Source organism: Epinephelus fuscoguttatus, linkage group LG17 (assembly GCF_011397635.1).
Source record: "Epinephelus fuscoguttatus linkage group LG17, E.fuscoguttatus.final_Chr_v1".
Classification (NCBI taxonomy): domain Eukaryota; kingdom Metazoa; phylum Chordata; class Actinopteri; order Perciformes; family Serranidae; genus Epinephelus; species Epinephelus fuscoguttatus.
Genome location: NC_064768.1, coordinates 37,784,216 through 37,806,073, shown reverse-complemented (window position 1 = coordinate 37,806,073; position 21,858 = coordinate 37,784,216). Strand labels below are relative to the sequence as shown.

At 43.5% G+C, this 21,858-nt stretch overlaps 1 protein-coding gene across 1 annotated transcript; it reads right to left on the bottom strand.

Annotated features, from left to right (window-relative positions):
• Positions 1-41: 41 nt before the first annotated feature.
• On the bottom strand, positions 42-21,581 carry cpsf1 (cleavage and polyadenylation specific factor 1). The gene is made up of 38 exons (XM_049602003.1): positions 21,429-21,581; positions 19,204-19,369; positions 19,081-19,108; positions 18,844-18,977; positions 18,676-18,756; positions 18,407-18,558; positions 17,922-18,068; positions 17,581-17,720; positions 17,300-17,410; positions 17,080-17,173; positions 16,905-16,992; positions 15,704-15,847; positions 15,445-15,496; positions 15,278-15,351; positions 15,123-15,197; positions 14,929-15,009; positions 12,804-12,899; positions 12,505-12,684; positions 12,267-12,408; positions 11,995-12,173; positions 11,670-11,812; positions 11,415-11,592; positions 10,880-11,086; positions 10,712-10,801; positions 10,479-10,625; positions 8,908-9,060; positions 8,193-8,309; positions 7,805-7,895; positions 6,310-6,394; positions 3,803-3,944; positions 3,537-3,689; positions 3,183-3,359; positions 1,996-2,062; positions 1,855-1,902; positions 1,617-1,772; positions 595-724; positions 335-473; positions 42-245 (listed from the first exon to the last, which is right to left on the bottom strand). Exons 2-38 carry the CDS (start codon positions 19,345-19,347, stop codon positions 198-200), a joined length of 4,413 nt encoding a protein of 1,470 aa, XP_049457960.1. The 5' UTR covers positions 19,348-19,369; positions 21,429-21,581; the 3' UTR covers positions 42-197.
• Positions 21,582-21,858: the final 277 nt, after the last annotated feature.

Genomic DNA, 21,858 nt, shown 5'->3' with positions numbered 1-21,858 from the left:
ACACACACACAGACACACACACAGCTTGTGTAAATTATCTTTTTTTAATACAAATATCCTAAGAAACATGACTGCCCTTTCTCTCGTCTAACAGGTAAGAAAAACAAATCACTTCTGCACAAAGAGGGCCGTAACAAAACATATTCTCCGTTCAGTATAAAACAGCGTTGAGTGGACGAGACGTGGGAATGTGGCGCTCAGAAGTGAGCTGTGACTCTGTCGATCTCCAGAAGGTCATCCAGGATCTGGTGATGAAAGGAGGACACAATGAGAGGGGGGAGTTAGAAAAAGAAAGCTGACTTGAGTGCATCCTCTCGTCTGTTAGTGCACTTACTATGTCCTGGGTGGTACCGATCTTCTTGGCGAGCTCGCTGCGCTCCATTGTGCTGAGGTACAAGTACTTGTTGAGGAGCTCTCCGTCCAGGATGTTTCGCACAGCGTTCTGCAGGCTGCGTCTGTTGGTGTGCAGCATTCTGGACGCAGGATACACATAAATAGTTGGATCAAACATCAGTTGTTTCATTTGTATCTCTTCTGTGTGAATCAAAACACAAGTAAATATGATCTCAGGTAGCACTACAAGCAGCTGCAGACCTGAAGGCCTTTGGGTTCAGACCAGCGTGATGAGGCAGCATGGTGTTCAGAGCATTTTGCAACATGAGCAGACGACGGTAAGTCTTCTCCTGCATGGGGAGCAGCATGCCGACTCCTCCGTCGAGAGTCGCTGTGGGAACACAGATGTTAAAAAACAAGGTTTAGTCCACACTGAATATCTGAAGCTCTGAAACAGTGACGGGCAATCCGATTCTTTTTACAGTTTTGGCGCCTGCACTACCAGTCATGTATAAGTTTACATCAATGAAACCAATATTCATTGTAACGCATAAGCATCTTTGAGGGCACTACAGGCGACTCAGTGACCTCGGCAGACTTGTGCCGCATTCATGTGATGAATCTGAAAAATGAGTCCCCCATCATACTTCATGGCGATAAAATACAACTTATCATCTTTATATTATTGTTTCCACATTAAAACTTAAACCTTATTAACACACTGAACTCGGAAGAACGACTCCGCGGTGCACTTGAATGCATCATTGACCTTTGGTGATGGAGGTCTCAGCCTGAGTCTGATTAATCTGTCCTCGCTCATTTACAAACACCCTCCTGTGCTGATTTTAGAAGAGAGAGAGAGAGAGGCCAACACTTCTGTCGCCTCACAAACCAGCACAACAACCAGTTCAACCCCCGTCAAACATAAATGCAGCTCCTCAGGAACACAAACATCCTCTCCTCTACATCTGTGGCTTCTCGCTCCTTTACCTACAGCCCGGGATTATATCAGTGTCTGCAGTTTGTTTGTGTCTTCCTCTGACTCCAGTCGTTTATTTTCTTGAGACAACATGACATCTCGCAGGCTGTTTAAGTGCCAGGCTACCTGCTGTAATGCTGTTTATGGAATATAACTTTTGTCAAGTCCACTAAACACACTGATAGATTATCTCAATCATCATTCCAGGAGTCACTTTCCATTACCCATCACCTGTAGACACGTCTCTACTCTTCTCGTAAAGGTGTTAGCTACAGCTACTCTGACAGCAGTCTTGGCCACTTACCAAACCACGTGATGTGCTTGTTGTCCCAGGTCAGAGCCTTTTTGCTGCCAGTGTCCAGCGCTCCTCTGCACGGCATCCGCCAGAACGTGTTAATGTTCGCTCCGGCGTTGAAGTCGGCTCGCCTCAGCAGCCGCATTCCTCCAAAGCTCTCCTTAGCTGCAAACACACACCACACATCACATGACCGGACGTGCACTGATGCTGAGACACATTACGTGTGTGTGTCTTTGTTACATACCTTCAGGTAAATACATATATACATAGAGGTTCTTGTCTCGATCCGACACTGAAAGGAAAAAGAAAAGTCAATGAAGAAGAACAGACGGATATTTTTTATTAACTGAAGTGAATTAGCTCCCTAATGGCATTAAAACATTACCCAAGAATCCCAGCTGGTTGTTATCCACCATGAATTCGATGCTGTAAACCTCCAGGGGTTTTGCATCCTGTTGCCAACACAATAAGAGAAGTGTTAAATCCCGACAAAGACAGCTACACTCCCTGAATTATCTCCAGCTGCCAGAGCTGCTCTCCGCAAGATTAACTCAACCGAAGCCCCACAGAAGACACGCCATCAATACTCACTCGTACATCTTAATCAATAAACACTCCACTGTGTGTGCTGCAGCCCACAGGTTCCACTTAATCTTCCTCTCCACTCAAATACAACACTTAGGCCTGATTGTCTGTAACCTCCTCTGGCCCTCACTCTGAGAGCGAACAGTTAAATGCATGCAATTATTGAACACTGCTTGCTACCTCGATTACTGATACTGGAAATATGTTCATCAACAAACCATCTTTTATAATTATGATACAGTAAACTAGAATTACTGCCTCTACTGCCACAGTTTATTCCATACTACTGAAGCTGCTCCTCTTTTTGGAACCACCGCGGAGTTGGTAATAATTTTGCTTTGGCCATGCTTTGTTGCCGTGATTAACAGTATGACGTCAATATGTCGAAAAGTCGAAATATCGAGATATTCTTTTTTCATATGATATTAAAAATTACACCGGTATCATGGTGAACAAGTAACAAAACGTGTAGCTCAGCGTGTGACGTAAACAGTGACGTGGGAGGGAAGCCACGGCTGGTCAGTCCTTCGGCAATTCTCTCGTAAGTTGGCCCGTTCTTCACCGTCCCCGTCATCTGACGGTTAATGGCCTCTTCGTTTGCGAGGACAAGGAGGGCGCGCGATTCCTTGTCTCCCCAGTTGCTCATCTTTACAGTGTCTGTCAGGTTTGTGTTTCCCTCTTGCTACTAGCTGCTCGCTAATTCCTGCTATCAGCTGTTTCCTGTTTATCCACCACCAGTGGCTCGCACGTGCGGCGTTATCAACAGCCCCTCCCGTAGCAGAAGGCCGCCTCTGTCTTTTTAAACTAAAAGGGTTCCGCCAATATGTCTACCCTACGAGGTGGAAAATTGGGCACCTCGGGTCAACTCGCCAATCCGGCTTTGTGTGTATAAACGCTCACAGCTATGGCCCAAAATGGCCCAACATTCGTGGAAAATCCGGCTGTGTAAAAGGGGCTTGAAATGCCTCGGTGGTGTCACTTCCTCACCCTGCTGACGAGCGACAGCGTCTTGCTCTCCTCCTGGTAGCGCAGCAGTGAGATACTCTTCATCAGATCTGCAGCCAAGATGAAATTCTTGATGCTGAACATCTGGTGGATGTAGAGCTGAGTGTCGATGAAGGCCATGCCCGTCAGGTCATTGTCCTTCAGGACCCACAGGAAGATCTGCGGGAACACGGAGGAACATGAAAACTCAATTTTAGCTTATTTACAAGCAATTCTAAGTTAGTCTGTCATTAGTTTTTTGGACAAGATAACCGTTTTTATGAGTGAAGGGCAGATCTAGCACGGCTCAGTAACTAGGTAACAGTAGTATCTTGAATCAGAGATGTGATGTGAGACCTTCTGTCCGATGGCCGACACCAGGTACCCGTGGCAGTGACACAGAGCCGTCACCGGTCCCTTCTGCTCCTTCTCATACAGCACTTTGAACTTGTTCTTGGTGAGGGGCTGGCCCGGCTCTGGCACCACTTCAATCACATCCAGGATCAGAATCTGAACAAAGGAATCAAAACGAGAAGCCATCAGTCGCTTCCTTTCATCATCGTGTGGGGAAGTGTGAAGGCCTCTCTGTGTCAGTGTGCTGGAGCTGTGTGTGTGCTGCTCACCCGGCCCCTGCAGGTGACCTCCTCCCCCTGCATCAGGCAGGTCCCTGCTGCCACATAGCCCTTCAGTCCGGACACGGTCTCCTGACTCCTCAGAGCCACCGTCTTCATGCAGGTCACGTGTTCCCACTCCTCCAGGTCGATCCTTGTGGAGACAAATGGGTTGGAGTGACGTCAGTGCACATTCATGCACCTTTTCAGATTTTAGTACTTCAGTGTTCCTGCCTAATGATGAGCTGCGTTGGAAACCATTGTAAAACACACTATATACACTAAGCTATGATCACATATCAACAGTGTTACTGTGCCATCTCACTAGTGTTTCAAAGTAGATGAATTTTGTTGTAAATTTTAATTTACTGGGCATGGACAGGTGCTTAAGAGATGGAGAGAGGTTTTCGCTGGCACTAGGTATCAAACAAAAGCCAGAGACTGTCATATTAAGTTGCTGTGAGCTGTAAATTCCCCAGTCAACAGAAGGCAGAAGATAACATTATCTGGGAGCCTGATGCTGTGTTCACACTACAAGCGACACAGCCTCAGGCTACGAGTCATTTTCAGAGGAAGCCGGTGACTTGAAGCTACAAACTGAGGCCCAACACTTGTCCTGCAGATGGGTGTGATGCGCCACAAATAAAGCTGAGCTGGCTTCTACTTTTTTCAGTGCTCCAATGATGCACCAATCATATGTAGTTATTTGTAGCTTACTTAGCTGATGCTATGCTAGCTTTATGTGCATTGTGGTGCACACTGTGATGCAAAGGGGCGTCGAGATGTGATGTTAAAATGGGGCTCAGACACAAAAGCAGAGATAGTTTTTGGATCAAATACAAACTTTAGATGATGTTCATTTGTGCTTTGTGCGAAGTAGCAGACACACACAAGTCCTGGATGACGCAACTGTATTAACGAGCGCTTGAGCAGCACTTCAACTGCGACTTAGTGAAAATGTAGCTGGTCACACCATTGCGTTGTCGCTCATAGTGTGAACACAGCATTAAAGGGATAGTGCACCCAAAAATGGAAATTCAGCCATTATCTACTCACCCATATGCCGATGGAGGCTCAGGTGGAGTTTTAGAGTCTTCACATCACTTGCAGAGATCCCAGGGGAGAGGAGGTAGCAACACAACTGCACCTAATGGAGGCTGACGGCGCCCCAGATTCAAACGTCCAAAAACACATAATTGAAACCACAAAATATCTCCATACTGCTCGTCCGTAGTGATCCAAGTGTCCTGAAGCCCTGACGTAAAAAGCTGTTTGGAAAAACGCCTCTGTTTTTAGCCTCATTGTAGCCTGTAGCTCTAACTGCTTCTCTGTGGACTGAGCTCACGTGTGTGCGCTTGTGCATATTAGCGAAAGCACGTGAACACACATGAAGGCAGTGCCCATGTCTCACGGTCTCGCACAAGCGCACACACATCAGCTCAGTGTACACAGAGGCAGTCAGAGCTACAGGCTACAGTGAGGCTAAAAACAGAGTTCAAATGAGGTTTTTCCAAACAACTTTTTATGTCGGGGCTTCAGGACACTTGGATCACTACGGACGAGCAGTATGGAGATATTTTGTGGTTTCAATTATGTGTTTTTGGACGTCAGCCTGCATTAGGTGGAGTTGTGTTGCTACCTCCTCTCCCCTTGGATCTCTGCAAGTGATGTGAGGACTCTAAAAATTCACCAGAGCCTCCCTCGGCATATGGGTGAGTAGATAATGGCTGAATTTTCACTTGTGGGTGCACTATCCCTTTAAGGGGTGAAGTGTCCTCCCTCCAGGCAGCTGCCTCCATCTCACCCGGCCTCACCCTGGGTCTATCCATTGTTAGGTGAACTAGAGCCTGTGGGGTAGTGATGAACAGACCAATTATTTTCACAGTATCGGTTCCTTTGAGTTGATACATATAAATGTCTCGCACCTTTTCAAACTTTTCTCGTTTTGATACATTTTGAAAAACATGGTGTCAGTTTCTCCGTGATGTTCCGTCACAGTAAATGCACTTTCGACAGCCAGTGCTGCCCGCTCCACAAAACCTCTCCTCAATGTGTTTGAGACAAATCTCTGACTTTACTTTAATCGGACCACTTGTGCATGTAGAACTGAGAATTACGCACACAGCGCAAACTCTACACACACAACTGTGCATATGCACGTGACATTACAAGCCCTGGTAACAACGATGCAGAGCAGCTAAAAGGCCAGGGACTTGGATAAATGACCTGACATTTCCAACTGGCCCTCAGTAAAAAGCGAAAGCACCCATGTGAGACTAAATTAATTGTCTACGGCGCAGATAAATGACCCCAGACTTTCAATTAAACCCCTAACAGCAACACAAAGCCTCCGCTGAGACGACCTGGTGGAGAATAAAAGAGAAAACAAAACTGCCCCAAGCTTGTGTGGACCTCTTCATTCATAGGTGCCCTGTGTCTATTAAAACAAGGCTTCCTTATTGATTCTGCAAACTGCTCTCTTGTTTCTTAAAGTGGTGTATAAAGAGAAGAGCTTTTACCGTGTGTTGGGAATGGCCTCCCAGCTGACTGGAGAGATGAGCTGGATGGAGAACTTCTCTTGCTGAGGATTAATGTAACGCTCATCTGTAATGTATCCACAGATTTGTGTTAAGGAGGAAAATAAACAGTCAGTCAGGATTACTAAGTGGTGTGATGATCTTTAGTAAATGACACAACATTAGTAAACTACAAGCTCAGAGAGGCCGACTGCACTCTGAGTGTGTGTGTGAGAAGAAGTTAATGAGCGATCACAGAAGTCTAAACCAGTGGTTCTCAAACGGTGTGCCATGATACCAATCCAGGTGTGCCGTGGGATTGTGTGACACATTATTACTGCAATATTAAACTGGGCCTATAAAAAAAATTCTGAATAAAATTTTAATCGACTGTATCAGTTTGTTGTGTGCACACATTTCCTCATAAAGGGGCAAACTCTAGCTAAAACATATAGTGTAGGAAAGCCCTTAGCGCGCTCTCGGCTAAGGATGCGCTCGCCAATCAGCACACTGACATGTGCTTCGCCAGCTCGAGCTTCAAGCGGCAGCAGTTCAGCAATGAAAGCACCACAATTAAGTTTAGCATGGACAATTAGCGCCTTTTCTTTGTCCCTTCAAGATGTGTATGTGCTTAAGTCACGACCTGTGCTAACTTAGATGATCCTCGTTTAGGTTATGTTAATTAGCTCTCTTAATAACGTCTACCACGTGTTATCTCGTCATGAATGGAGAGGTGTTTTTTAGACTTGTTTAAGGGAGTAAGTGTGGATGTAATGACTTAAAAATTGTGAATGTATATTTTGTAACAATTGAGTTGAAAGATATTTTCCTTTATGAATTTTCAGGACCACACTTTAAACTTTCTACATTTGGAGATTAAAGTATCCTCTCAAACCCGATTCTCTGTCTGGAATCATTCGCTTCATAGTTGTCCAACCCAAACCAGTGTATCCCTAAGGTCCCCATCCTCACATGTAGTTTAATCTAATTTAAAAAACCTTCAAGGGGAACCTATTGTCGACGTTCGCGTGTGGGAATTATAAGTGTGTGACACATCAACAGCTCTGATAGGCAGCCAGTGTGAGGGATGACGACATTTAAAAGAAGAAAGCTGAGAGTGGGACAATGGATCGTTTTTAAATTACAACAAAGCACCAGTGAAGACAACCTACCACTGAAAGAAAAGAGAAATATCACAAAAGCTGCCTGTCTTATTTCATTCTTCTTATTTTTATTGTCTTATGTCGTAATAAGAGATCACACACGTTATAAAAGCTATTGTGCACAGATATAAATACAGGTGTGCCTTGAGATTTTAGCTTGCCCTTCGGTGTGTCTTGGACAAAAAAAAGTTTGAAAACCACTGGTCTCAACAGTGGTTGAATTCAAAGTTTAAAGACGCAGCTAAACGAAATGAAAACTGGTTCAAATAGAAGCTAAAAACATTTATAAATAGTTGAACGAGAGGCGCGTGTGTGTGTGTGTGCTCATGTCTGACCTCGATCTATGATTTCGTACTCTTTCTCCTCTCCAGTCATCCTGGGGATGCGTGTGCAGGGCTCTTTCACACTGGTGCACACAGCGTACACCTAAGAGGGGGAAAAAAAGACCAAAATCACAGAGAAAGTTCACATCAAAGACTAATCCCTTCAAAGTCACCCTCATTGATTTTTTTCTCTCTCTCGCAGTAAGAAAACTTTAAGGCCAGAGGGCTTTCATCTCAAACTTTTCAAAGCGGCTCGATCGATACGCTTTTATTTTGCATGGCGTTATGCAAGTGGAGGTGAGGTGTTTGAGTCTGGGGGAATGTGTTTCAGCATGGATTTGTCTCACGTCGCTGCCCCGGTGCCTCTGGTGCTGTGTGGGCTGAGTGTGAGGAGCCTTGCCTTGGATTCGACATGGTAGGAGACGTAGTGGACGGTGCACCGCAGTGGGATTTTTCTGACTGGCCAAGGGGCATCGTAGGACAGATAGGTGGGCAGGACGCTAATCCTCAGCTCGCCCTGTGGGGAAACACACAGAGACACGCACACACAGAAAACTGTTCAAGGGACTTGAAACTACAGATAAAAGAGTGAAAAAACACAGACTTTGGTATTTGAGGAACATTGAGGTTATCATTAAAAGACCATTTTGAATATTGTGCTTTGAGCCACCAGGAATTCGGTTTACTAGCCTTCATCTTGGGCGTTCCTCAACCTCAGTTGGTCATGGTGGCATGGACTCTGTTTCTCTCCCAGTTGTGGACATTTCAGCCATCGAACAGATTAACATGCATATCATATATGCACCTTTTCTGTGAGCTGGCTTTGTTTTGCTCTACTCTATCATGTCCGTTTGTTCATTTTTGTCTTGGATTTTTTTTGTGTTGGAAGGAAAGGAAAAAAACAAATATTTCCTCCTACTTTGCAGCTCTATTTTATCTCACCTTACCCGCTGGATTTTAATTTTGTGAGTAATTAGTATCATTCGTACTTGTGTGGAATCTCATCCAAATTCTTAGCATTTAATATAAGTAGTGTTTCTGTAGGTGGAGTTGATGGAGAAGAGGACAAATACCTCCACTGTCACTACCAAAGTGTGAGTGTGTCCTGTGCGTACCTGTTTGTTGAAGTAGAGGAAACCTTTGGGGCAGTTGATGTTGTGGAAGGGTGAGAAAGACTCAATGGAGCCGTCGATGGTCATGGGGTGAAGCCTCATGGCTCCACGAGAGGTGACCAGCATCCAGTGAGGAGACGGACCACAGATAAACACCTGTGACGACGAGGAAATGCGGGGAGTCGTTTGGTTAATCAAAACAATGCTGGTGCTGTGAGATAAAGTTTCTCCAGTTCTCCAGACACATTTTAAAGTATGAAAAATACTCTGCTATGATTGTTATTTTGTTTGAGCTCTAATAGGTGGAAGCACATCCATCTTTTCTACCTGATTTTGAGAAATTTTGGATCTGGCGTTGCGCCCTGCCTGCCTCCACTGGAGTTAGGTCTGGCTACTAATGCTAAGTTCACTAGTCAAAGAGTAGTGCACATCAAGATGGCTAACATTAGAGTGAACATCAAAGAGATTCAGCCATACATTTGAGCATCAGTCTGACCAAGACTCAGATAAGGAGTCTGCTGATTGCAGCTGCAGCGGGACATTCCTGCACACATAGATCACTGGCTCATGTAGGACAGAAACGCCCACTGTGTACGAGTATGACTGGCTTATGTGGCACAAGAATGGTTTTTAGAGGCGTCCATTCCTTATTATCAATGCACAGCTGGTTCTGGTTCATTATTGTTAGTTATTACTTCATCGTAAAGACACACAAAAAATGACAACAGACAGCAGTAATGAAATTAATCACCATTTTCGGGGATACAGCCTGCAAGCTAGCTAGCAAGCTAGCACTTCTCATTTTGCTACCAGCATTACAATATTAGCATCAATGGATGTTGAACTGCTAGCTGGGAGCTTGCTAGCAACCAATATCATAGTGATTCAATTTACTGATGTTAATGGAACACTAAGCCCATGTTAGCTTGCTCCACTTGTTCCATTTACGTCACAAATGATGGTAAAATAATTGAAGAATCTCACATAAAGTGAGATAAATAAAAACGCCACTGATTTCACAAACAGAGCAATATGACTGTCAGTAAATTAGACAAAAAACGGGTTGGGTGGTTCCTGTTCCACGTAAAACAATGATCTGCGTGGGCGTTTCTGCCGTCGCCGCAATCAGACTCTTCTGTCAAAATCACCAACTAGCAGATGATATTGTTTGCTAGCTTGTTAGCTTATAACTGGCATGTTGACATTGTTATTATGAATTTATATACCAGAGGTCTAATCAAGGTTTGCAGAAAGATACATTCCACCTGGCTGAGATTTTTCTATTTCATGTAATAAGTTGAAGTCGAAGTTTGTTTCCCCGTCCACATGTTTCTGTATTAGACAGTGATTCGCTTTCGTGTTAGTGACGAACCCAACCTTTCTTGACTGACGTACAATTGAAGTGCGCAGACATCACCTCCCTTCAGCAGGAGAATGTGACAACACCGCTCTAGTGACCAACTTTGTACCGATACAAGTCAGTATAGTCAAGGTCAGACATTTTAGGGGACAAAAACAGAACAAAACACATCCCTGAGTGACCTCTGAGGGATCTTTAAAATTGTCTTCCTCACCCCTGAGTATCCAGAGATGTCCTCAAAGTATCTGAATCTGGCAATCCGACTTTTCACAGCTAAACTCTCCTCGGTGGCGCCGCTCTCTGCCTTCTTATCTTTCTTAAGCTTTGACTTCTTCTCTCTGAAGTTAATGTTGTGGGGCACCTGTGCAGAGTTAAGCAGCAAATTAGAGATTCACTCAGTTCACATCTGACTTGATGTAGTGCATCGTTATCGGGCAGAGCTCTTACTTTTTTGAAGCGCACTTTCAGGTTGTTCTGTGGCTGCTGTTGATCATAAGGGAACGCTTCGTAGATCAGAAGCTCCTGTTCCACGTGGACCTAGAAAACAACACTTTTTCATTAAATTTAGTTCTGATTTTATTTTCATGAAGCATTTTAATCAAGAGGAACTCTCACCAGTAAATATGGCCTGCTGTGATTGTAGCCGAGTGGAACCAATGCCACCTCTTTGACGAGTGGGATGTCTCCTTGACGTGTCACTTCTTCTTTTTTACCATCCCCTTGTGTTGCTGACTGGCCAGACGAACTGTCCACCAGCACTCTCTGACCGACTGGGAAGTTCTTCACCAGGAACACCAATCGCCAGTCTGGGAGCTGGTAAATCTGTTCAAATAAAAATGAAGGTGTGGCAAAAAGGAAGTAAAGAAACAGTATTAACTGATTAATTAATACAGTGTATATGTGACTTGTTTTATCACTTTTATTTGAGTTTTAGGGTGCTTTCACACCTGCCCTGTTTGAGCTTCAAATATGTTTGTGTTGTTTAAGTTTGGCGAAGAGTTTCATACTCTGAAAGCTGAGACTTTGTTGATTTTAAATCAAACAAAACCCCAAATTAACCAAAAACCGAGACGTTGACATGAACCCACATTTATCTAAAAATTAACAGTTGCGACATCTGACTGATTTTGATGAAACATTCGGCCCATACCTCCATTACACCATTCTCCCTGACGATGATGCACCAGTGACTGGGCTCTGCTTTGCTTGAGCTCCCCTCCCCAGAAAGCCCCTGTGCCCCAGAGCTGCGGCTCATTTCCTCCCTTCCGTGCGATGTGCTGGCGTTTGAGTCTCCGTACAGCATTTCCTCCTCATCGTCCACTGTGTTACTGCACACACATTTAACATCAATCAATCAATTTGTAATAAATAGGCAACGTAGCGACGATGGAGGTGATGCTCTTACCTGAGGTCCATGATGGTGGTCTCTGTTTCAGACTGACTCCTGACGATTCCTGCGTCCTCTTTGACGGAGTAGCTCACCTTGTTTTCCGTGGTGAACATTCCACTTACGTCTCGGTACGCACATAGTGTGATCACACGTGATTGCTGTTGAGTGAGAGGCAACAATTAACAATTACTCTTGCAAGCTATTTAAGTAGAGAATTAAGCAGGGTCACACTGCTGAAACTGCAGCACTAGATACTCTCGTCCAAGAGCTTCATTATGGCCAGCAGGGGGCGTATGTGTCAAATAAAACTCTAAAAGACTGTCGAGGATGATACACTCACAGTGGGGATCTGTGGCTTCTGCAGAGCCAGCCGGTGTGTCTTCCCCATGTATGTGTCGGTCTTCAGTGCAAACATGGTGACCACTCCCTCTGCAGTCATGATGACCACGTAAGGGTCCGCCACAGAGCAATGCACTATGGGAGAGCCCAGGTCCACAGGGATGAAGTGGAGCTGAGTCACTGGAAGCAGAATTAGAAGAGAACATGTGAGTAAAACAACTTGGCATTTTGTTTAATCCCTTCAATTAGCTTTATTATCAAACTCGAATTTACCTCCTTCCAGCAGACGAATGCCCATGGGGGAGACCTGGATGATGTACTTATTGTCGCCGATGTTTCCAGCGAACACAGTGGGTCCCTGTGTCGCAAAACCACTGGTGTCCAGCTCCATGATCTCCTGACCTGTCTGAAGGATCTGCACAAAAACGTACGTTTTTTTAATACAAAAACACAACAAAGTTACATTAATAACACCCAAACAGCTAGTTTTTTCCTTCCTGTGTGTCTTTACCATGGTTGAATCTTCTCTGCTCAGAATAAGAAAGCCGTGCTTCTTCGTATCATCCTCCAGGGGAGTCTCCGTCTTCTCTTCCTCTTCTTTCTCCTTGTCGTTCTTGTCTTGGTCTCCCTCTTCACCATCCTCAGCGGTCTCCATCTCGGCCCCGTCCTCTGAATCATCGCTTTTAGCAGCCTGCAAAAAAAACAAAGCGAGAAAATCTTACTGTAAAAACAAACATGATGCCACCACAAAGGAGTGAGCATTCATTAGAGTGAGGACCTGAAGGTGTTAAGCAGAACAACACACAGTACTTTTTTGTCTTCCTTGACTTCACTTGAGATGACTGTCCACATGTCGTGGCAACCTGGCAGCTCAAACGTAGTGACCACCTGGGGTCGGATGCTTCTCTGGAGAACAGAAAGGAAACAAATTAAAACAAACATGTGAAAGTCAAAGGCAGACTTTTGTCCGTCCAATCTGGTGCACGAGCTTAAACCGTTTTGATTTTATGCAAACTGGCTGAACTGGCATTTATCATTATGACACGCTCAGGCAAATTAAAAAGTAGCCTACATCAGCAACCTCACTAAACCTCACTAAATCCATGTATTGCATTACTAATAAGCAACACGACAACGATTTGAAGCTGATGAAAGAAGCGTCCGGCAGCACGGTGGTGTGGTGGTTAGCACTCTGGCCTCACAGCAAGAGGGTTGCCAGTTCGATCCTGGGCGTGGGAGCCCTTCTGTAAGGAGTTTGCATGTTCTCCCCGTGTCAGCGTGGGTTCTCTCCGGGCACTCCGGCTTCCTCCCACAGTCCAAAGACATGCAGATTGGGGACTAGGTTAATTGGTGACTCTAAATTGTCCGTAGGTGTGAATGTGAGCGTGAATGGTTGTTTGTCTCTATGTGTCAGCCCTGCGATAGTCTGGCGACCTGTCCAGGGTGAACCCTGCCTCTCGCCCGATGTCAGCTGGGATAGGCTCCAGCCCCCCCCGCGACCCTCAAGAGGATGAAGCGGTTAGAAGATGAATGAATGAATGAATGAATGAATGAAAGAAGTGTCCTAACTGGCAGCGAGCGACACAATGTGCCGTTTAGAGCTGAACTTTTTTCAGCTTTATGTTTCTTTTTATTCCTGTTGCTTGCTTTAAAACTCCTCAGTAGACAGGGAAGGGCTGACTGATGAAGTTAAGATTAGGGATGTGCGCGATTAGTTGACTAGTCGATTAAACATTGCTACCCTTGTCTGTCAGTACCAGAATTACTATTCATCTACCCTAAGGCACGTTTCCTTAAGATTTCTTTGAGTGTTGCTTTCAGTAAATTTGATTGAACTTTAACTTGAGTGAGTTGTTGTCATTATTTGTAGGATAATGTGCAATGCTCATAATGCACAGTGCAAAGTGTCACTCATTTCAGCAGCATTTTACATGCGTTTTGCTCACTGAAAAATGTTTCAAATGGCTCTTATAATATAGGCAATAGTTTCTGGACAATGTTTAACCTTGTAGATTAAATGTTTTCTGACTATTTTCTTACTTTCAGACTCGTCTACTTCCCTTTAAACGTTAGGGAGATTCTGCAGGAACTTCACTAGTTGAAATAAGGAATCTTTTTAATGATACCTCCTCATTTTTACTACAAAAATAAAAAAAAATGAGGAAGCAGCTGGCTGGAGGGAGATCACCAATTAGCTGAAACTTTTTGTTAAATGACCGTCCCTAATAACAAGCTTGGCTACTTGCTGTTGGCTATACTGTGTGTCATACTCAGTGAATATCATAATATAAAACATGTTTTCTATCCTAAAAAGTAATATTACAAACGTAGGAAGATGGAAAGTAAGCTAATCACCCACCCTTTAAGTGGTTATGTATACAGTCTAATCTTGAGCGCGTAGCTGATTGGTACATGACGTAACAGATGTGCGTATTTAATGGATTCAGTGTCGACAGAGAGCCCTGATGTGACGCACTGTGACAAGACAGACAGATGCTTACTTGCTGTTAGGACATGTTGTCATTATGTACCACTGGAGAGCAGCTGCTGAGTCAAGAGTAACTTTTAGTGGTAAAATCTAATATACTGGTCCTGTGTCCAGTATCAAACTTTTTACAGTGGGCCACAAATCAGAGGCAGTACACTGCACATTCCCAGGCTTTCCAGACTTGTATATAAGTGCCACAATGTGCTGTGTTACAAATCACAAAAGCATACAAAGAACTATGAGCTTGTTTCTGGGGTGTTTACAGGCTACTCCGCCGTTCTCTGAGGCAGCCCTGGTAGACCCAGACTTCGCTATAGCACCATCACTGGACCTGTGGCAGACGGCCCTCGCGACCACAGGTTTTAGGATGGTGCAGTAACATTTATCATGCATATAACCAAGAACACATGCATTAAAACAGCACATCACATCTGTGGGAGGGTTTACCTGAAGCACAGACAGTGCACCATTCTTGCCGTAGCCAGAGCACACCACAACCTCCAGGTCAGGCTCAGGGTTGCTCTGGAACTGTGGGTAAAATGAACAAGTCAGAAACTTTAAAATATAGCTCTTGTGAAAGAAAGGGAGATAACACCTACAACAATGTACAGTGACACAAGGAAGTGTTTTAATGTGTGTACCTCTTCAGATAAGAAGGCAGGTTCACCCATAGAGGCATTAGCACATGGTCCAATGTTGAGTATGCTATCACACACCTGTATGAAAACACAGATCATCAGTCACCTTCCATAAACATCTGCATTTACATAACAAGCAATTCAGCTTTTTTGTTTACCTCGAAGGAGTATGTGGCCAGCTGAGTGCCTGACTGGGCTTCACTTCCATACACCTCTATCTCATCCACCTCATCTGACAAAACAAAGACAGTGAGTGAAACACAGATAGGCAGATCACACACACACACACACTTCTGTCACATACCAGAAATGATTTTGGACATACCCGTCCAGTTGGTGGAAGATTCTACTCGCTTCTTTTTGCCTGGTGGCTCCTCCTGGAATCCATAAGCAGTGTTTTAGTTTACAGGCTACTTTGAAGGCAGAGAGTGTTGTACACGTTTACTTTGAAAAACTGACCTTATCTAAAGAAATCGCTGCAACTACACGATCATGAATCAAGTGAAAATAAAGATGGCATTTCGATGGTGCTTCACAACAAAAGGCTGTATTAAAGATTGCATTTTAAACTATCACAAACACACCTGTTTATCTTTCTCTTTTTCTTTGTCCTGCTTTTCTTTGCCCTCCTCTGGTGGCGTGTCCTGAAGTTTCTCTGTGTACTTCAGGAGCAGAGAGTTTCCAAGGCGGGAACCCAGGAAAAGGTAGCCAGGCTCCATGGTCACCATCTGGAGGAGGAGAGCAAGGAGAGTGTGAGGCTTCAGTCTGTCAGCTTTTAGAGGATTTAGGATAGACAGTGTGCCAAACTGAGTATATATTCAGTATTACTTTACACCCTAAAAGGTCGACCAGATATATGAAAAACTATTTGTAGGTTTTGGGTAAAGTCTGAAGATATTTTCCAGAGGTTTTATCTCCCTGCTTATATATATTTGGTGTAAAAATGGTCATTTCTGTAGCATCCAGTAGATTTAATCTGCAAGTGCTGGTATTAGTTTCAAAACCTTGTCAATCAAACCCTGATGCCTCCAGCATCTTCCTGTCCTTCAGAGACTGGAGCAGGCAGAGTTTTAAAGCTAGAGTGAGATACTGGTATCATACTAAACTAGAAGGAAACTAAGGAATCCACTGGTATCAATCATGCCATGCTAGCTTGTCGGGATGGGGGCTAAATAACGCTCCAAATTTAGGCTAAACTTTGGCGAGGGAGAAACTGGCATAGCTATTTTCACAAGGGTCCTTTGAACTCCCACCTTAAGACATCTGAATAAAAACTGGTTCTGTGGGTACCAACAAGTCTCCCCTTTACAGACACGCCCACTTTATGCTTCTCCCATGCAGTTTGGGGCAAAAAACCTGCAGTTTTTTGCATGTAGTACAAATGTGTATTTGAGTAATTCTGCATATCCCTAAACAGTTTTGGAATTACATATATTGGGTCTGATTGGAAAGCTGAGACTCTTGTGGATTAAAAGAGCCTAATTTTGTTCATGTGTGATGACATAAACCCCCATCGTACCCATTTAATTGTAGTGAGGTATTTTTTAAAAACGGACATTACTGTATAAAATGACCTATAGTGAACTCTACAATAATCACAGCCTCATGAAACTTTGCAACCAACAAAAACTTGACACAGTGCTGAGCTGAATCTCAAATTAATTTTCAGGTTCCCAGCTGTTAGATGAGGAATACCATTTTTATGTGGCATACACAGTTTATCTATGTAACCTTAAAACCTGTCTCATCAGACCGCTGCTGCTCACAGTTACAAGCAGAACTTACACAGGTTGTCAGGACGCTGGCAGCAGCTTTGTCAAAGTGGAAAGCCCGGACGCTCCTCATGCCGTCAGTTATGAGGGTCAACACGTAACTGCAAAAACCAAAACAGTCAGTGAAAAATCATAAACTGCCACTGTTCTTTATGTGCAGTTTGGTGGTGATAATCACAATGACTCACATTTCTCCTCCTTTCAAAGAGATGACCATCTTGTCATAGGCAATGAAATCAGACTGGGAACAGTCTAATGTGATCCTCACTTCCTCCTGTACACCTTGGGGGAACCAAAACAAGTTATCCAGAGATGAGCGTCGCAAAATATCAAATGATGTATAAATTAATAAAGCCAGATATTAAAGATACAGTTACAGGTGTGTGTGTTTTTAGTGGTAATGCTTACGCAGAGGGAACGCTGTGGTCCCATTCGTCTGAGAATTGAGAGAAACTCCATATGGTGGAACACTCTGGTTCAGATACAACAATGAATTCACAGCAAACACCACCACGCCACCTAAAAAGATTTGACATGTGAGCAAGAAGCTACAGCCACAAACACTTAACAACACATCACACCTCACACAGTGTAAATCCATATCTCACACTCCATCAGAAATAATCTGTTGTGAAATGGGAACTTAGCGACCACACTGTTCATATGCAGTGACGAAAGAGGGAGCTCACCAATTGGCTTGGGTACAGGCATGACCTGCGTACAGTCGAAAGGCAGATTACTGAGAGACCAGATGACAGGATGAACCTTCTGCATTATGTTGAGGGAGATGGCAACGATGCTGCAAGTGTCCTGACGCACAGCCACACGCCTGGAAGAATGATAAGAAAACAGACATTAAGCATTTAATCAAATCTGGCACGCTTAGAAACCAGACGTAAAAAAGTCATGGTCATACTCTGTGCATATATAGCAAACAAGGACCAGAGTTTCCCACACATTCAGTTATTTGTGGCTATAGACTGATCAATTATCAGCCCCTCAACCCCTGCTGATAATGTGGTGGACTCACCCGGGCCATGTCTGGTTGGGCTCGAACAGGATGAGCAGCGTGGGCTCATAGTAGCCATGAAGGAACTTCATGTCGATGATGTTTAGCAGCTTCTCGTCCAGCTCGCGGACATCTATGATGTAGCTGGGCAGGAAGCTGGATTTAGGCCTATAGATGAGATATAGTGATAGTAATGCTCAGAGTTAGACAATTACATGTACATGTGTGTCAGTGTAAACTCTAACAGCAGCAGGATATAAGAAGGCGCTTTTTATCAAATGGCAGTTTCCTATCCTTTGTCTTTGTTTTTCTAACCATGGATGTAAATGTATGGCAACTACAGTATAAACAGTTACAGTTAACATGTAACAACAAAACCAAGATTAGATCCCACCGGGGAATCGCCATATAATCAATCTTATGGTGCTGTAAGGGTTTTGGGATACGAGCCAACCAGACTCTATAAGACTTTAATCGACAGAATGTATAGTGGACTGCAGGCGTACCCTTCTCCAACGCCACCCTCCTGTTCATCAGTTAGAGTGTCCTTCCTGAATGGCAACACCACGAGCTGGGTGCCGTAAACGAGCATCACAGCACAGCGATTCTCTGGATCCACACGGACGATGGGAATGTGTACATTCTGTACAAAACCATCCTGAAAGTGTTTAAGGAGTGCAAATTAGTTCAACTAATCCTTCACTTGTGAATGTCAACATTAATTCTAATTTAGACAAGTAATGCTTCTGAACACTGAGCTCTTGTTTCTACATACTCTGAGCTCGGGCTCCTCAAAGTAATGAAGAGACAGGGTCTTGAGGTCGTGAGTCCCAGGGTCATACTCCACCACAGACAACTGGTGAGACAACCAACACACAATGGTAAGTTAGAAACAATTTTAGGCAATCTAAAATTTGGCATTGCATAGTTTAGATGATGATACCTTGGCATCTTTGAAACTGAGGAGCAGTGCATCTCTGTTGGCTCCCACAAGCTGCACACTAGCCATGGACATCACATTGCCAAAGAGAGAAAAGGATGCCACCTGCTCCAGCTTGTCCTTACGAGATTTGGAATCTGTGGGAGGAAAGAGTGAAGTTGGACCACAAATGCATTCATTTAGGTTTGTATCATTCATTTATGGTAAAAAATGTACTTTGAACATGATGTCTAGACGTACCTGAGGACTTTTCAGCCTTTGATGTATTCTGAAATAACAACATCACACAATATATCACAAAAAACATTTATGCTTGTATTTCAAAGCTTGACAATGACACAAGCCAAATGGAAACATAGTTACCTCCACATCGTGGATAATCCTGTAGACAAACAGTTGAGATGTTCCAGCAATGACTAGATTCTTCTCCTTACTGGATATGAAATTGCAGTACACAGAAAACTCCACCGCCGTGGGGGTGTGTGCTTGTCTGTACACAGCATACATCGTGGAAGAGTGCCCTCAGCATCTGACAGGGGAGAACATTCATGTCAGGATCCTCTAACATCACTCTGAGAGCACTGTCCAATTAAGATACAATAAACTAAACCTGTACTCTCCAAACATTCTCCCTAAAAGATCTGGAGAGGCTAGTGGTAAGTGGCTAGCAGTAGGGCTGCAACTAACGATTATTTTCATTGTCGACTAATCTGGTGATTATTTCTTCGATTAGTCGACTAATCGTTTTATCGAAATATGTGTTAAAATGTTGACAAATGTCGGTCTGTCTCTCCCAAACCCCAAAATGATGTCATTTAATGTCTTGTTTCATACTCACGGCAAGGTGAGTGTGTAAAGCTGCCAATATCTGAACGTAACAAGCTGCAATAAGTGTATTTTGGGGTACTTTTATTGTACTTTTCTATGGAAAATGACTCAAACTGATTAGTCGACTACGAAAATAGTCACTGATTACTTTAATAGTCGAATAGTCATCGCTTAGTTGACTAATCGCTGCAGCCCTACTGCCCTCATAAACTGTATATACACAGTCGGGTCCAAAAGTCTGAGATGCTACTTTGCATTTGTTTTGAGTGTTGTATTTTTTCACTAGCTGAAAAGTTGAATCTTTGAAAAAAGTACATGAATTTCAGAATATTTCAGTATTTGTTATGTCCCCCTTTTTGCTTTAATAACAACATGCACTCGAACTGGCATGGACCTCACAAGTTTGTGTAAAACCTCATGTCCCATTTTATCCCTGCGGGATATGACAATGTTTCAAAGAGCTTGCTGTGATGTCACGGAGTGCTTGGCTTTCTCAGTTTTCAAGTGCCCCAATAAATGTTCAGTTGAGGTCAACGGAGGAAAGTCCATGACAGTCAGGGCTACTTGATCTTCATTAGGGATGCACGATATTGGAATTTTTTTGCTGATATCTGCTATGCTATAACAAATACAGATATCGATATATCCACTTTGTTCCCACCTAATTTTAGTGATCACCAAGTCTCTTCTGTAGTGGAATTAACATCATACTATGCAAGCATACTCTTATTGTGATGGCCCAAATGCAGATGGAGACATGAAATACAATACTTTTTAATGTGTGTAATATTAACTGATTGTGCAAATTAAGAAAAAGCATGTTGTCTGATTCTGATAGCTCATTTTAAAGCCAATATCAGCCGATACCGATGACATGCCAATGCAATGGCCTTGCACATATGCACCTCTCTAATCTTCTGACCTCTCAAAGCGCTTTAAAACTCTATGCCACATTCACTTATTCACACACTGGTGGCTGACGCACAGCCACATTTATAACGGGTGAGTGACCTGCTGCAGGTGGAGTTACTAGAATGAGACTCAGATGAGAAGATCAAACCTGAGTGTCATCTGAACACATGCTTCAATGGAAAGGACACAACTTAAGGAAATCTGACCTTCTGTACAAATGATTTAAGTTGGTCAATGCTACAACTTTGCTTTAATGTGATTACTGACCTGGAAATTGTGCACAATCTTTAATATTTCTTCTTCATTTTACATGTCATAATTTCCTGTGTTTCTGAATCCTCTAAATTTCTGATTATTTCGTGGTTGACATCAAAATATTGCAGATTTTCAGTGTGGTCTCAGCCTTTTGGATCCCACTGTACATGCACAACTACATTATACTACCTATAGCTGTGACTATTTAATACAGGCAGTTAAAACACTGCTTTGTGATGCAAAGAGATGCCTCCATAATAAGCAAACGCTAGCTAGCTTCTAATTCACCAAACGTCCCGCTATGTATTAGCAATAAGGTTAGCTAGATAATTTCCTTCTTCCATGAAAGCTAGCGCTAATTTAGTGTTACATTCACGTAACCATTCAGTCATGTTGTTATGACCGGTGTGAGTCTCCGCTAACAGTAACCTCCACATAACAACTGTATGGAACCGCTAACGTTTGCTATGTTAGCAGCGCGCTAATGCTCCCATTTGTAGCTAGCGTATTAGCTAGCATGGCATAGCGTGAGCACCTGGCTAACAGTTCTCTGGCATGTTTTCGCAAATACTGAATTAAACTTGTAAACGTACCTATCATGAAACCTGTTGTCGCAGTCTGTAGCTTTATTGTTTCTTCTTCTCTTTACATTTAGGGTGACATTATTGTGTGGGTTACCAACTGAGGCTAGCTATGCGTTAGGCAGGTAAGCTAGCTAGCTGTGTTGTCGGTGTCCCACTCTTCTTCGCTTCTTCATTTGCGGCAGAGTAGCTGCTCGGATGTGCGCTGCTGCCTCCCACAGGTCAAAGCTGAACAGACGCTGAATACTGCAAGTTGATTTTGAAGAAAGGGAGAAAATACTCAGCTCCTCAATATATTTTTAAACTTAAAGGCTACATGACATGGAGACAGTGCTGGGAATGCTATAGTCACATAAATTACTGGCATGTTTCAGTATGTCAAGTTTATTTAGGGTGTAGATTAACCAGGCTTTTTGCTCTATCTTAGCAAGGAGACAATAGC

Excerpts from the sequence above, each read along its gene's own strand:
- cpsf1 (XM_049602003.1), bottom strand. The coding sequence starts at position 19,347 with ATGTATGCTGTGTACAGACAAGCACACACCCCCACGGCGGTGGAGTTT. Across the intron at positions 12,174-12,266 it reads CATTCGTCTGCTGGAAGGAG|TGACTCAGCTCCACTTCATC; the intron begins GTAAATTCGAGT and ends TTCTGCTTCCAG. Across the intron at positions 1,773-1,854 it reads ATATATGTATTTACCTGAAG|CTAAGGAGAGCTTTGGAGGA; the intron begins GTATGTAACAAA and ends GTGTGTTTGCAG.